Raw genomic sequence first — 15,553 nt, 5'->3', positions numbered from 1 at the left:
TCATTTTAGTCTCATCACTCGTCTTTTGAATTCAATAACACACAAATACCGTGATTCACATTATGCCTGTGTATTAAACACACCAATGTTTAAAAACATTTTTAAAAAATCAGGCTTCTAATATATATCCACCAGAGAGCATGTAAAAGGATGAATTTGGTAATCTGATCACTAATCTAAACATGACACATCAAAACATTGCAGTGAAATGGTAGAAGACAACAGAACCAGTTGGCAGGTAAAATGTTCCAGACAGGTCTGAAAAGATCAAGGATACAAAGCCAAATGCTTTCCAGAGCTTGAAGGAAGATTTGATTGTAATGTACATCTGCCAATGTTAAGCTGTTTCATAACTTAAATCATGTATTGTCAAAGCTATTTAAAATCAGACCCAGAAAATGTGCAGCAACCCTCCTACATTACATCAACATTCATTAAAATAATTATTATTTATTTGTGAAGCAAATTTCCAAAGTGAAATGTAACATTAAATCACGTGAAAATCAAATCTGAATAAAAAACAGTTCCAATCTGAAATGTAAGCAAATTTAGTCACATAATATGAAATGACATTTTAGACATTAAATGTGCTGGTAGGTAACAAAGTGAAGGCTGCCTGTCCTCAGTTCTACAGTGCCAATCAATATGATAGTGTAAATATGATTTTATTTGGGGCCTAATTCATAGATGAGGACATGTTGATAAAATATCAGCAAGATAGCATGTCTGCTGGAGAGATCTTTCTCTGAGTCTTTTAATTTGTTAAACATGTGATTTTATAGTCTATTGTATTTAAAATGTTAAAGGCAGATTTCAGACTCGTGGTAGAGAGGCCATGAAAGATCAGATACACTGCAACTGAAGAAAACACCAGCAAATGGAAAAATGTAGCAAAAGCACAAAAGAACACAATGGAAGCGCTAATTAGCATTAGCAAAACAGAAAAAAATAAAGTGGAAAAACACTGCAAAAGCTTACCAAAACAACAACAAAAAATACCCTCACAAAATACTGTTTTTTGGAAGACATTAAAGTGACAGAATAGCTGCAAAAGTGCCAAGCTAACAGTCAACGGCTAATAGCAAACATGTCGCTACAGTATTACATGAATCATGCAATTAAAACACACATTACCTGGATCATTTTCTCCCTCACAACAGAAATAAGTTTTTGTTTGCTGAAGAGATTTACCACTGAAACATTTTTCAATGGGGTCAGTAACATCGCAAGCAAAATAATACGAGAAGGCCCAAATTGAGATTCACTAGCTTAGCTATAATTGCATTACATGCTAATTAGCATAAAAATATTAATTGTGAAGCATAATTTTGGCTGTTTCACACACACAATTGACCATGTGCACCGTGTACTGTGGCCGTAGGATCACTGCAAAATTCTACAACAAAATAACCGGCGCACACTGAACCTGACTTCTGCTACTATGGCTAGTAGCAAACATGTATCTACAGTACTGTATGAAGCATGCGATTAAAACACATTACCTTCCAACTTTTCTCCCTCACAACACAAATAAATTTTCCGCTTCTTTTAAACGAGTCTCAGTGCAATCCTTCATGTTTAGGTTTCTGTCACTTTCACAAATTATTGTCTCCCAAAAAACACTTATGTTGTGAGATTTTGTTTTTTTCTACTTTAATATCTGTTGAGTTTTATTCACTTCCTTCATGTTTTATTCAACTTCTGTGTTTTGTTTTGGCTTTTTGCAGCATTTTTGTGCTTGCCAGTGTTGTCTTAGGTTGTAGGTCATTTACGCTCTCAGGGTCACTGTATTTTGGGATAGCATGGCCTAAAGGCCTAAAGACTAAATGGTAACAAGGAAAATGTTAACACTCCTAAATAATATGTCAAACTGTTAAAAGATGTCAGTAAGGTTTGTTGTATGACTTAAATTTTAATTCAAATAGTTAAATGTTAAGAATTTATATTCTTCATACTCTGGACTGAAGAACAGGAACAGAGAAAGAGGAGGAGATGGTATAGTAGTGTTTCCAGGAGAGACGTCTCACAGTTTAGGGGTTTCAGTGGGAGCCAGCGGCGCTCTGACCCTCTGGAATCGAGGTGGTAGATTCCCATCACCTCCTGCAAAGCCAACATCAAAGCTTAAATTTAGTTCCATTAAGTTAAGATGGATGCGATCTTGCAGCAAACTCGTGTCCACACCAATTTCCTAATTGCATTACAGATGACGAAAACATGTTGCGCTCCTATAAAGTGAAACAGTAATAAGTAGCAAACTAGAGATACTCTTGTAACAGGATCACACGTGGCATGATGTTCTTGGATACCAACTGGCTGCTGAGAGAAGTTTAAGGGATGTCTGCCAAAAAAGCCTTACTAGTAGACAGAGTGCATTTGGTTGTAGTGGATCCCTTGACAAGCACTAGATTTTTGCAGCAGTGTTGTTTCCTTGGTGAAACTAAATGTTGGTCTTATTTCTATTTTAGACGTGGTTGGCTTTTTTTTTTTCTCAGTTAATTTGTGGTTAGATTTAGGCACCAAAACCACTAGGGCCTTTTCATGATGTTAACCAGCTGTTAGGAAGCTTTTCTGTCATAAAACTCTAAAGGCAATAACACCCACCAATTGTCACCTTTGGCCTTCGTTTTGATGTAAGCCACACAGATGTAACAGTTCTTGCACAGATGAGATGAAATCTGTCTCAGTGTGTGCCAAAATACTCAAAGCTACCTTTGTAGTTCCTCATTAATTGCAAGAAAAATTGTCAATATTTGATTGCCCCAAGTATTTCTTTTCTGTGATACCCAAGGATGTCCAATCTAGCGCTACAGTTTTGCAGTACAAAGAGACACTGTGGCACTAAGTCAGGGGCGGGGAACTCCAGGCCTCAAGGGCCGGTGTCCTGCAGGTTTTAGATGTGTCCTTGATCCAACACAGCTGATCTAAATGGCTAAATTACTTCGAGAAGCCTGGTAATGAACTAATCATGTGACCCAGGGTGAGATCTGAAACCTGCAGGGACATCGGCCCTTGAGGCCTGGAGTTCCCCAAAACTGCTGCAAGGAGTCACGGGTGAAAATAATACCAGAAGAACCAAACTGAGATTCCCTAGGTTGGTCATAATTTCATTAAATGCTAATTAACTTAACTATATAGAATTGACTATGTGCACCCTATGGTCACTGCACTAGCTGCCTTGATGCCCTTATCATGTAGGTTATAAAACAAAATAATGGGCATGCATTAAACCTTTCCATTTGTCTAGGTTCAAAAGCAGGGCTGGGCAACTCCAGGCCTCGAGGGCCAGTGTCCTGCAGGTTTTAGATCTCACCCTGGGTCAACAGACCTGAATCAAATGATTAGTTCATTACCAGGCCTCTGAAGAACTTCAAGACATGTTGAGGAGATAATTTAGCCTTTTGAATCAGCTGTGTTGGATCAAGGGCACATCTAAAACCTGCAGGACACCGGCCCTCGAGGTCTGGAGTTCGAGACCCCTGTTCAAAAGGTTGTTGACCCTTTTCCCTCTTGAATACTTGAGTGGATTTTGGCATTTACACTCTCAAGAAACTACTGTGCTTGCCTGTAAATAGCCAGACACTACACGGCAAATATCTGCAGTATACTTGTTCTGTGTTCATATTATTAATGTCATGAATGTGAATGTTGAATGCTGGTCACTGCCTGCTGTGATTCAGAGGAGCAAACGGCTTATGTTTTTCTTCAGTTCCATTTCAGTTTACGGTTGCTCATCCACTCACACACAGACCCACAGATGCGATGACTATGATACATTTGTGTGCAAGAAGAGGATTTCTTTCCTTGTAGTGTCCTGATTTTTGAAATTTTGTGAGCATATGATTGCTTGTCCAACCCGCTTTGAAGTCATTGACTCCAATCTGAACTGAGAGGTAAGCTGCAGCTATGACAGATTTGACCTGCTGCTTCACAGCTGCTGTGCAACCCAAGCCTGACACTGACTCCACTGTCCAGCTGTGAAACGTGATCCTCCACCTGTGATTGGGCAGGGCAGACAGAGATGGAGGGGAGGGGTGAACAGATAAGCAGACAGAAAGCCAAAGGGTGGGGACACTGGATTAATAGCATGGCACGGAATTTTCTGAACATCCCCTAAATTTACAAGCTCTAATCCTCGTCAGATAAGGACACAGCTGGTGCCTGCCCAACCTCAACAAAGCCTCATCATCATGTAATGAGACAGATGAGAAAGTAAAGAAACAATTCCCCACAGACACACACACACACGGAAAATACACCCACACACAAGGCCCGATCGACTGTCTACAACCACAGTGGGCCCACTCTATGTTCATTTGTTAAAGTGTTTTCACTATTTACAGAGAACAAGTTTAACTCTGCTAACTGTGCCAGACATAACTAAGCATGTGAGCTGTGTGGCCAAAGCACACTAATGCATAGCAGCTGGCAGGGAGGGAGTTCTGATTTTAAAGCATGGGAGGAGGCCAGCAGAAAAGAATTCCAGCCACCATTTAATGGCAATCTACCATGAGCATGAACTAGTTAGAAAGTTTTTAACAAAAAAAATACAAGTGCAATGATTAGTCAGATTTATTGTATATGTTGAATACTTTTAAATGCAAAAGAATTCCTCTCAAGATAAATGAAATAAGGGGAAAAGAGTCAACTTTAGAGCAAAATGACCTTTTAAATCACCTGTTTCGCTAGTGCTGGATGATGTGATGGTGCATTGAACAAATGTTGGCTAAATTAAGCGATCCAAACTATTAACTGTGTGCTAGCTGTAATTTAATTTTTTTTTCTAATTGATAAGCCTTCAATTTGACCTAATCTTAGCACATTTGCTAATAATGCACATGTATCTATTTAATAATAGAAAAACGTGTCCAGTTGTCAAGGAATTACAGACCTTTGATTTGATTTTTTATGTTTAAGTAGAAACACCTTCACTTGAATTTCCAAGCTCCTGTTTCTGAGGTCAAAAAATGAACTTTGAACCTCATAAATGTGATTTTCTTTTTAGGATATTCTTAGGTCATATATACACACATACTTTTCACATATGTACTTTAACACAAAAGAATACATATGTAATACAAAGTCATATATGTATAACTTTACATGTAAAACTTTTATGCACTTTCAAAGTAAAAGTATTTATTATTCCCTTCCCTTCAGTGTGTTAATAATATAATTATATATAATTAATATATAATATATAATTATTAACAATAATATTATAATTTATTGTTATTAATCCATGAACATCTAGGCAGAATATTGGATGGCTGAGACTTGTCAGATTTTATATAATTAACCTTTGAATGTGTTTTTGGGTCATTTGAGCTGTTGATCTGTCGTAATGTAAATAAGGTAAAATTAAAACCACACTAATTCTTGTTAAATGCAGTGAAAATGGAAATACTTAAAATGAATGTACAACCAAAACAAACACTCAAATGGACTCATATTTTTATTCTGAGACTCTACTAGAGTAGATTTTCCTTGTTTACACATCAAAATAATTCATATTTATAGTTGTGGTCAGAAGTTTACATACACTCAACATGGGCTTGATGTCGAGGCAGATGTGAACTGTTATTTTTCCAGGGTAGAATAGCTCTTTAATGTCTTTACAAAACAAGAATTGGATGGATTGTTTTTTGTTTTTTCTCTAATCAACACATGGTTAAAAGTATACATGCACCGTTTACTAATGTTTGGTTAAATGTTAAAAGTTTAATCTCAACCAGATGCTTTTGGTAGCCATCAATAAGCTTCTCACATATAACTATGTGGATATGTGACCACTCTTCTTGTCAGACTTGGTAGAGTTCATTGAAATTGGTTGGTGTCTTGGCACAGACCCAGTTTTTAAGTGTATTCAACAAATTTCAAAAGTTGAGGTCAAGGCTTTGGGAAAGCCATTCCAGAAACTTAATGGAGCAATTTCTAAACAACTGCAGATTCCAGGATCATCAGTTCAAAGAACAGTACCAAAGTACAAGCTGTTCCCCTTTTTCAAGTTACAGAGCACTTTGAGTGCTCAAGTGAAAGTGGAAGCAATATATAAGAACCAGACCATTTATTCAATGTGTCATCATGTTGCCAAGCTCTGGAAGTAAACTGCAAACTGTTAACCAACTTCCTCTCATCTCAGGGTCAGGGTCATGACCAAAAAGAAGCCTTGCTCCAAAATGAGCTTGACTGAAATTTGCAGCTTCTCACATAAACAAGCCAAAGTTTTTTGTTCAGACGAGACAAAGATTAAACTATTTTTCCACAATGATGAGGTATGTTTACAGGAGTCGCAAGGTTTTCAGACCTAAAGACACTTTACCAACTGTCAACCAAGATGGTTGGACCATCATGTGAAATAATAAACAAGGAAGAGTATCTCCAGATTCTTCAACTTCAACTTGGAAGGGATAAATCAGGCTAACATTAAGATTCTGGAATGGATTTCAACCTCAACCTCATGCTTAATGGTCAGATCCATGCCAGGATATTAAGCAATTTAAAATCAGCCAGAAAGGTGGTCAAATACCCAACCAGAACTGTGCCAGAAGCTTGTCAATGGGTTGTATGTATCCAAAATTCAAAGTTGTGCACCCAATTCTTGTTTTTGATTGTCATTAAAGACGTGTGCTGTACAATCATTCCACTCTGGAAAAAAAAAATCAAGCCCAAAATTACCATGCCCATGATGCCTGGATATAAACTTTAGAATTGAGTTCAGTTTTATTTTTATATGGAACCAAATCACAACAGCAGTCATCTCAAGGTGCTTTATCTTGAAAGGTAAAGACCCTACAAAAATCCAAACACATCTGTATCCTTGTATCTTTCACTGGGCCTTTGTGCAGCCCCTCAGTTCATCCACGCTCTGAAACAAGTTGTTTTAGTGCCTGACTGGCTACTCCTCACAAACAGAAGGTTTAAACAGCACATGGGTGGGACTACGATAACCATATTATGAATATGTTCTCTCTTTGACATCATAAAGATCCACGATGGGTAAAACTTCTTGCCCTCAACTTTTGACTCACAAGGATTACTTGATGACTTTCTCATTTGAGACTTGTTTAATAAGAGCATCCGCCATCTACCAACATATATATGACAAAAATGAGGAGTAAGAGTAATAGGTCCACTAATGTTGAATAAAATAATGATTATATTAATTATCATATCAGTCATTATCATTATAATGATTAATATGATTATATTGCAGCACAAAGCCGGGTTAGTAACAAATGTGTACCACAAGCCTTCCATGCACACACACCACCCCATGCAACCCTTCGCCCAGGTGCGGTACTTACATGTAGCTTAAGTGGTGCCCCCGTGTGTTAGCTCCAGCACCCTCCCTCTCTACCTCAAATATTCCCTCTCACTGCCATAATCCGTTAAGGAGCCCGCCACATCAGCAAAGTCCTCCAGGACTAGGCTGGTGGAGTCCTCACCAATGGGCAGCTCCGGGTCAGACGCCCAGGAAGGGTGATAAGGGTCATGCAAGGGTTCTTCCACGGCTGTCTTCATTGGTCCCTGAGGTTTGGGCTGGAGAGGCTGAGGTTTAGATCTGTCAGGCATCTGGTAGGTGAGCTCTGGGTCTTGGCACTGCTGTTCAGTTTGTTGCTCCCTGGCAGGGCCTCCATCACTACCGCTGCCACCCTCACTGCCCTGCGAGGCAGGAGCCAGCACGTGGTAGAGGCTTGGCAGGCGGATGTCCAACAACACGCCACTTTTGATGTAGAGCTTGTTGTTGAGGTTGTAGAGCTTTTCAGCAATGTCGTGTCCCAGCATTACAGAGAAGAGACGGGCGATGTAGCGATCCTTTGATATCACCATGTAGAGGCGGCGGCGACGCCATGAGATGTAACGGGAATCTTCCTCTGCTGTCAGGGTCACCTGGGCAGAATGAATGACACACCATACTATCAGTGTATAAAAGAGGCACTTTGGAACATTTGACCACTATTAGCAGCATGGAACAACGTCATTAGAAGCTGGCTCTGGTTTTGCTTGCAAGCACTGGAGCAATAGCCTCACCGACATATTCTCATTCCCAAAGCACCGCATACTGACAAAGCTTCCAGGTAAAATAAATGTAAAGAAAGAAAGAAAGAAAGAAAGAAAGAAAGAAAAAGTGTAAGTGCCTGAAACCTCGATTCTTTTTAGTGACCATCAGGGGGCGACACCTAGTTGCAAAGAGAGTCCAGTTGCATAGATGTCTGTAAGAAAATGGACGTGTTTCAGATTTGTTTGGTGGCCTGAGAGGTCAAACACACTGCAACCTAAGAAAACACCAGCAAACAGAAAAACGCTACCAAAGCATACAAAACACAAGAGAAGTAATACTGTGGAAACATCTTTGCTATCAGTCGTTTAGTGTTAGCCTGTTCTGTCACTTATGCTGTGATTAATTCATCTTTTTTTATTCAGCTTCCTTTGCATTTGGAGTGTTTTCTATTTGACAACGTTTTCTTCGGTTGCAGTGCGTTTGATCTTTCAGAGTCACCGTAGCTTTGTGACTTCATTTTTTTAGGAGTTAATCGTCTCAGTCAGTTGTTTATTGCAGAACATTTTCTACATTTTAATGTCACATTTAAAGTAGAATAATTAATAGGTACACTTCATTTGTGGCTAACTCATTATTGATAAGTTGGATGTGAGTATTCCTGAGTTCCTCGGTCAGCGCCACCCCGATCTTATGACTTGTGCTTTAAAAGACTAAACAAAATAACAAGCCAATATTTATCAAAGTCTAATGCATAAATCAGAAGTCACACTGACTATCTTATAATAACTACTGCCTGCACAGCAGGTCACTTTGTGAATTATATTGAGTTTATGGACTACTCTGAGCCTGCTAAATGGGTAATTGTGTTAAAATGTCACACTGAGAGTTCCTCACCAAGCTCCTGTATCCGAAGAGCTGCGAATAAGATCTCCCTTGCCACTCTACTTCATTCATTAACAGTTGGGTTTGTAATGTAGCCTTGAAGGTTAAAAAAAAGCTACTAGATGTAATTCGTAAAATATAACTATTTATTACAAGTGCAATTATAATTGTTTTAAAATGATCAGTGTATTTGCTGATACTTTTAAATATAATGGTAAATTAAATATCTTTTGGTTTTAAACTGTTGATCTAATTAAATAATGTCCTCAGGGTGACATTTATTATATTTTACCGTTTTGTAACATTTTAAACACAATAAATAAATCAAAAAACTGCTAATTAAATGATAATGAAAGCAGCCCATACACCTCTGCTTGTATTAGTCCACCTCATCAGATGGCACACCCTCCCTGTCTGAAAGCCCCTTAAAACTAAAGCACCACCCAAACGTCCAACAAGATTTCGAGGCCTTGTTTCTACTTTAACTGAACCAATCAAATGCAACAGGATATGTTTCCCTGCTTTTCCCTGTTCAGCTTATCAGTGAGATGCTGAGTGTGATGGACGGCAAAAAACACAACTTGATATCCACTTCTGGTTCCTCATTCAAGCTCATTCAGTGACAGCTTTTCAAGTTGATTTTACTTCCACGCCTGAGATTTACAGAATTAAGCAGAAACTGCATCAGTGTCCTGTATTTGGTTGTTGATCAATGGTCATGACAATTTGGGCAATTAGCATCAAGAAACTGACCTCACAGCCCATTGTTGGTCAGTGATGCTAGTGTTGGTCATTATGCAAATGTACAGCTGGGGAAACCTGCAGTCAGATGAGACTGAAGAAGTCACTTGGATGAATGACGAAACGTTTCACCCGCTAAAAAATGCCAAGTCCAGGTGAACAGAATCAGATTTTTGGGATTTCCTTACCTGGATGATTGAGCATGCATAAAGACACTGTACCTGGAACTTTCCCTCCTCGTTTGGTCTAAGAGACTCCCACTCGGGAGAGTCGAGGAACTGGTGTCGGTGGATGTAATGCAGAAACTGGCCCTCCAAAGACACGTTGATCCTGAGACAGAGAGCAACAGATACAAGGTTAAAAAGGGAAACGGGATTAAGAAGTGATAATGACAGCAGAGAGAGTTGGAGGTCACAGCAGGTCTAAGACGCTGGAGGTGGATATGGGCAGAAATACCTGCCGCAGACAAGCTACCGGACTTTAGTGGACAGAGGTTAAGTATGTTATTACTAATCAAATGAAGTAAGTTTTCAAATAGGTTGAGAAACGGGACCTATTACTTAGAATTAGCAGCTCTAATAAACAATCGTGTGCAGGGATTTTTTGTCCTGAGGTTTCTTGCAAAAGATTTTAATTCAAGTCATTCCCACATGTGCTGCGGCACCACTACTACTTTGTTTGTTTGTTTGTTTTAAATTAACACATGATTCTTTCATTTCAAGGACCAATTATTTCTCTATGCACGACAACTTTATTGTGTTTTGTTCTTCATTCACTGTAGGCTGAACGTGTTCATATCAATGATGGGACTATCGTGTATATTCGGTCATCTGACTAAATCTAAAGTCAAATCTGAAGTCACTACAACCTGATGAGGGCAAGCTAAGGCAAGCCCAGATTACAAAGACATTTGTATTGGAAAAAGCTGTATCACTGTTATTATGTTAATGGATTTCTCTCTAGAGCCTATTACTGTGTGCTAAAACTGCTAGAAGCATTTATTTAGACACTTCAAAACAATAGGTGTTAATTGCAAGCTATTTTCCAGAGTGTTGTTGCATTAATTACCCTCAAGGCACAACCAAAGGTATTTCAATTGGGGAATCCCATTTTAAAAGTGTCAGTGCACTGCTGGCACTTTGGCATATGTACTATATGGTCCAGATTTTGTGGACACAGGCTTACTCCAGAGTTCTGTTTCCCCGATTTGATTTGATTAACTGTTGTTCCTGAAGGGGAGCAAATACATAAAACCAGGTTCCTACAACTTGCTAAACCTTTCCAAATCTTCCCAAAAGATGCAGATTTATGTCCACTGTTTTTAAATGAGAGGTCACATATGTATTTGGCTGTGGAATACAACCATATCAAGCATCTGGCTTTGAAAATTACTCATGAATTGCACAGAAAAGAAAGGCTTTCCAACACAACAGTAATAATACGTGTTTCTGGCAAATCAGAAGATGCAGATGAATAGAAAAATAAAACGGAAATCTTTGCCAAGAATTCACAGCGTAAGAAAGGAAACGTTTAGCTCATTTGCTCGTAGTTCCAAATTTGGCTTGTAAACTCAGAGCTGTCAGCACCGTGGCCAACATTTAATTTAAGGTAAGAGGAGCAGTCAGTGTCACTCTCCTGTCGGGAGCACAAAGATATGATTTAACCAGCTGGCAGTGAGCAGGGGGACGACACACCAGTGAGTCACAGACAAAAATACTCTGTTTACAACATTTCTCTTGTGTAGCTTCCAGGACTGTGAGATCTAATGCAGCTCTGCTTTGAGGATGTTTGGAGGAAGAGGACAGAGTTCCTTTGACGGTTATGTACTGCCAACAGTCTCAGAGTCATTAATTAAGTTTACTTTTAAATATTTATGTGATGTTATGGAGGGGGGGGGGGGGGGGGGGGGGGGTTCCCAGTATTGGAAAAATGTAAGCCTGCGGTATAAATTGACATTCTTTAAGCACCTTCTGCTTCATTTATTCGGTCTGTTACAGCACTCTTATTAACTTTGCCTACTAAAGTGACTTTATTATCTCAACACTCTGTGGCAGTATGTGGACAGAATGTCTGCACAACAATGCAAAGCACTCAGAGATTGTGTCTGCATGCATTTGAGTTTCTACATCGAAAATAAAGAATACTACAGCATCTTTGCAACTGTTAGCCTGCATGTGCATATAGGCCCAATAATAAAGGTGCAAAGTTTTTGTTTTTAACATCACTGTTGGTTAGGGTGCTCTGTGTTTTTAATTAACAGACAAAACTACTGTATTGTTTTATTATCATTGCCCTCATTTTCATCATTTTTTACTAACCAGCGAGGACATTTAAGCAGATAAATTCCAAATTAAAAAAACAGAGAAAAAGGAGAAGAAATCAGAGCTTGAAAAATAGTGAAAATTGAATTCTAATGAATGTTATTGTTGTTCCATGCCAAGTGGCTCTGTAACTGGGCAAAGGCTCGGTCACACTGGATTAAAAATAGAACAGCAACCTCAATGCAACTGGAAATTGGTAGCTGCCCTTTGATTACACTAAAGAGACTGATTGCAAGTAGTTGCACAGACCAAATGGTCAACCACTTTTGATTGCAAGGTGAATGGACAGGTCACCTGGTGGAAGGCAACCTGTCTCAACACAGCTACAGTCCAGCTCTGACTGACTGCAGTCACTCAGATTCATTAGAGAAGGTTTGCAAATCGTTGCCTTCTAATTTATAAATGCAGACAAACTGCCAACAGTTTGCAATTAGTCTGAGTCAGCTTGCACCAGTAATGTTTTAAATACTGTAGAAAGGCTGAATCAACTGGTTGCCAACTGGTTATATTGCAATTATGTTCCAATATATTGCAAAAAGACCACTGAGACCCTGTATCATTTTGGGATTTTTGCTGATTCTTCATATTTAATCGCCATATTATCACAGAACGACTGCCCAATTACCATTTTATTGGTATATTGCTTGATTTGCAACTGGTTTCAGCTAAATGCAGGTGGCCACCATCTTTAGAGAAACCGTTTCAAAGACAATGAGACTGCAAGTTCATTGCACACAGCTATGGCAGTTTTGGTAAGACTCACAGTCTCCAACATGTTCCCTGCATCACCCTCAAAGGTGATACAGATTTGGTGTTTGCAGCTTATTTCTACTTTTAAAAAGAGCTTTACCTACAAGTATTTTTCTTTTATCATGCAGGTGTTTGGGGATTCACAGAACCCTCGATGCGATACAGTAAGATACAATCCGTGATAACAATCACTCTACAACACTACTACAGCTAGCAAAATCGAAGATATGAATACCACCAAAAAAAAGTAAAAGCAGTAGCTATGTGTGTATTCACAACATTTTGAGATAGGTTGTGTTTGTATTTTTATGTATGAATATTACTGTGTCAGTTCTTTTTATTAGCTCTCGGATTAGCTTTTTCCTGCTGATTGCCACTTCATTAGCCTGATTTTTCTGTAAAACGCCTCCACCAGGAGTCATAAAGCAGGGATCTTGGCAACTTAAAGTGGTGCATCACAAGACGATATAATAAAATGTAGTGCTACATGTGTTTTACGGCCACACTTTAGGTGCGTGCCATCTTGGAGATGTGTGTCAAAGTGTAATCGTCTGTGCACACAGACACACAAACACATTGCCCACTCACTCACCTTCCAGAAAGCAGAAAGGAGAGCCGGTCAATGGGGGTCTTTCCCTCCACAGCATAAGTCTCTCCTGCTTTCAGCTCCAGCACCTTGTTCTCAAAAGCCTTTGCAATCTCCTTGAACACCTGGACAGGCACGCCCAGGGGCCGGTAGACCGCCTGGTAGAGGGAGGCCAGCTCCTCACCTCGTATGCCCTCCTGGTGCAGCCGGTAAAGGAGGTGACAGAGCTGAAGCAAGCAGACCAGCAGTAGAAGCAGGTTCCAGGTGAAGACATCCAGGCCGCACACTGTAAGCAATCCCCACAGAAGAAGACACAGGAAACCGGGACAAAGGAAGCCGAAGATGAAGAGGCACCCGTAGGCCCCGCTTCCTCCCATGTAGCCCAGAAACAGGATGGTGTTACCCAACTGGTAGATGGCTCCCTCTGTGTTGTTGCTCCAGCCATCGCAGAGAGGGGGAAAGAGCAGGCTGTCCAGCAGGCTAGAGTTGTCTGCACTCATGTTTAAATCTTTTCGAATAAGTTCTGGAAAGGTTCTTGGTGCACAAAGCAAAGTTTGTTTGTTTTGTGGTTTTTTTTTTTTAAGAAGGGACCAATAAGACTTGTTTTCCACTCAAACTAAGTGCTGTTTCTGTCCTATTACTAGATCATCTGTTTGGATTACAGCTTGATTAAAAATAAACAGCCTGATACTGACCAAAAATGTCAGAGGTAATTGCTTGTTCCCTTGGCGTGCAGCGGCAGAAAATTCTTCACCATGAAGATATTATCACGACTCTATTTGTTGCAGAAACACAGCTGGAATGGGTTTCCTCTGTTTCTTCTCCTCTCATCATGCGTCCCTTCCTCTCTCCTCTGGCTTCTCCCGTCTTTCCCTTCCAAGTTTTCCCGTAGTCTTTCTTGCTGTGCTTTTCTGTCTCTTTTTCTCACCCTCTGGCCTGCACCGTAGAGCCACCAGCTGGAAGAGAAAGGGATAAGGGAGGCGAGGGGGGGAGTCGATAGGGCCCTAGAAGGATAACCATGTTTGGAATTGAAACCCAAGGAGGACAGAGTGGCAGACAGAAAGCAGGCCTGCTACTTAACATAACAGAAAGAGAGACAGAGAGGGGAGAGGGAGGCAGGAAACAGGAGGGAGAAGAGGGACTATAACAAGTAGTATCTCAGAGAGACTCACAAAGTGTCACCCACTTTTTTTTATCTGACAAAGAAGTTCCTCCAGGGGGGTTCAGAGTTTCACACAGGCTTCACTGAGTCCAGTTTGCTCGCAGGAAGTGTGGCTCTGCTGGTGCATATTTAGAGACACTGCAATAAGTAGGATGGCAGCTCAGGTCAGATTTCAGGTATAAACACACACCAACATCGCCTCACATATCCGGCTCTCAGTGTGTGGACAGCTCACAGGGACTAAATATCAGTCTATATGAATATTGCTCAGTGAAAATAAGAATGAATACTATTTTAAAATTAAAACTTTGCAATGGAAATTAATATTAAGAAGTGTTGATTTTCAAGGTACAAGAATACAAAACTCCATATATTCAGCAACAGTGCTTCCAGTTTTTGACTGATTTTTCTTTCTCTCCGTTTGGCTGTTTGTGTCGCTGTTGCCCTGCCAGTTGTCTCTGGTTAACAGGAGGACAGCAATCTGAATCCTAGTGAATAAAAGCAGATGAAAGCTAGTTGGGCTTCTTATGTCTATGATTTCCTTTAGGGTACGGTGAGTGATGAACCAATATATCAGCCAAACATCAATATTGGCAATAAGGAGACACACTGTTTGCAGTACTAAATGATCAGAGATAATGTAATCAAAAAAAGGACTTTAAATTCAGTGCAATAAAAGTTACAGCCAGACGTGCTTTTTCCTCCCGTCAGGGTGGAGAGTGTGTTTTCAGTGCAATTTGTCGGAGAGGTGGATCACGTGCAAAAGAAGAAAGCAATAAATGTAGGCGAATTTCTCAATTGCTTCATTTTTAATTTGAGAAAAAGAGCTTTGGTTTTAGCATTCTCTATGAGCACCCTTCTGTGTAAGATTTCTCTAATTTGTTGCAGACATAAAATTATGAATGTTAGCTAAGTGAACAGATAATCTCTCATTTTAAGTTAGTATAAGCATGCACTGAAGTAAGAATCTGACATGATTTGTGGTGACTTTTAAACTGCTGACTGGCAACATATATATATATATAACATAATAGTTTCAAACTGCAAAATTATAAAACACATTAAATTAGAAAATGTAAATTGTAACATAACTTGTGTTAACTGGAAAG

At 39.6% G+C, this 15,553-nt stretch overlaps 2 protein-coding genes across 3 annotated transcripts in view; both read right to left on the bottom strand.

Moving 5' to 3' along the window:
- LOC146690274 (uncharacterized) overlaps positions 1-15,553 on the bottom strand; it is a 300,316-nt gene that overhangs the window by 205,157 nt on the left and 79,606 nt on the right. The window lies entirely within an intron of this gene.
- Positions 2,036-14,549, bottom strand: popdc2 (popeye domain cAMP effector 2). Of its 2 annotated transcripts, XM_085435285.1 has the most exons (5): positions 14,469-14,549; positions 13,289-14,286; positions 9,847-9,955; positions 7,305-7,890; positions 2,036-2,100 (listed from the first exon to the last, which is right to left on the bottom strand). In XM_085435285.1, exons 2-4 carry the CDS (start codon positions 13,780-13,782, stop codon positions 7,354-7,356), a joined length of 1,140 nt encoding a protein of 379 aa, XP_085291411.1. In that variant the 5' UTR covers positions 13,783-14,286; positions 14,469-14,549; the 3' UTR covers positions 2,036-2,100; positions 7,305-7,353. The 2 variants fall into 2 exon arrangements, with proteins under 2 accessions (XP_085291411.1, XP_085291412.1); XM_085435286.1 differs by lacking the exon at positions 14,469-14,549 and having other exon boundaries at positions 13,289-14,396.

Source organism: Copadichromis virginalis, linkage group LG16 (assembly GCF_057382275.1).
Source record: "Copadichromis virginalis isolate Kocher_CV1m ecotype Utaka linkage group LG16, C_Virginalis_male_GT1.1, whole genome shotgun sequence".
Lineage (NCBI taxonomy): Eukaryota > Metazoa > Chordata > Actinopteri > Cichliformes > Cichlidae > Copadichromis > Copadichromis virginalis.
This window is presented reverse-complemented; position numbering and strand designations above follow the sequence as displayed.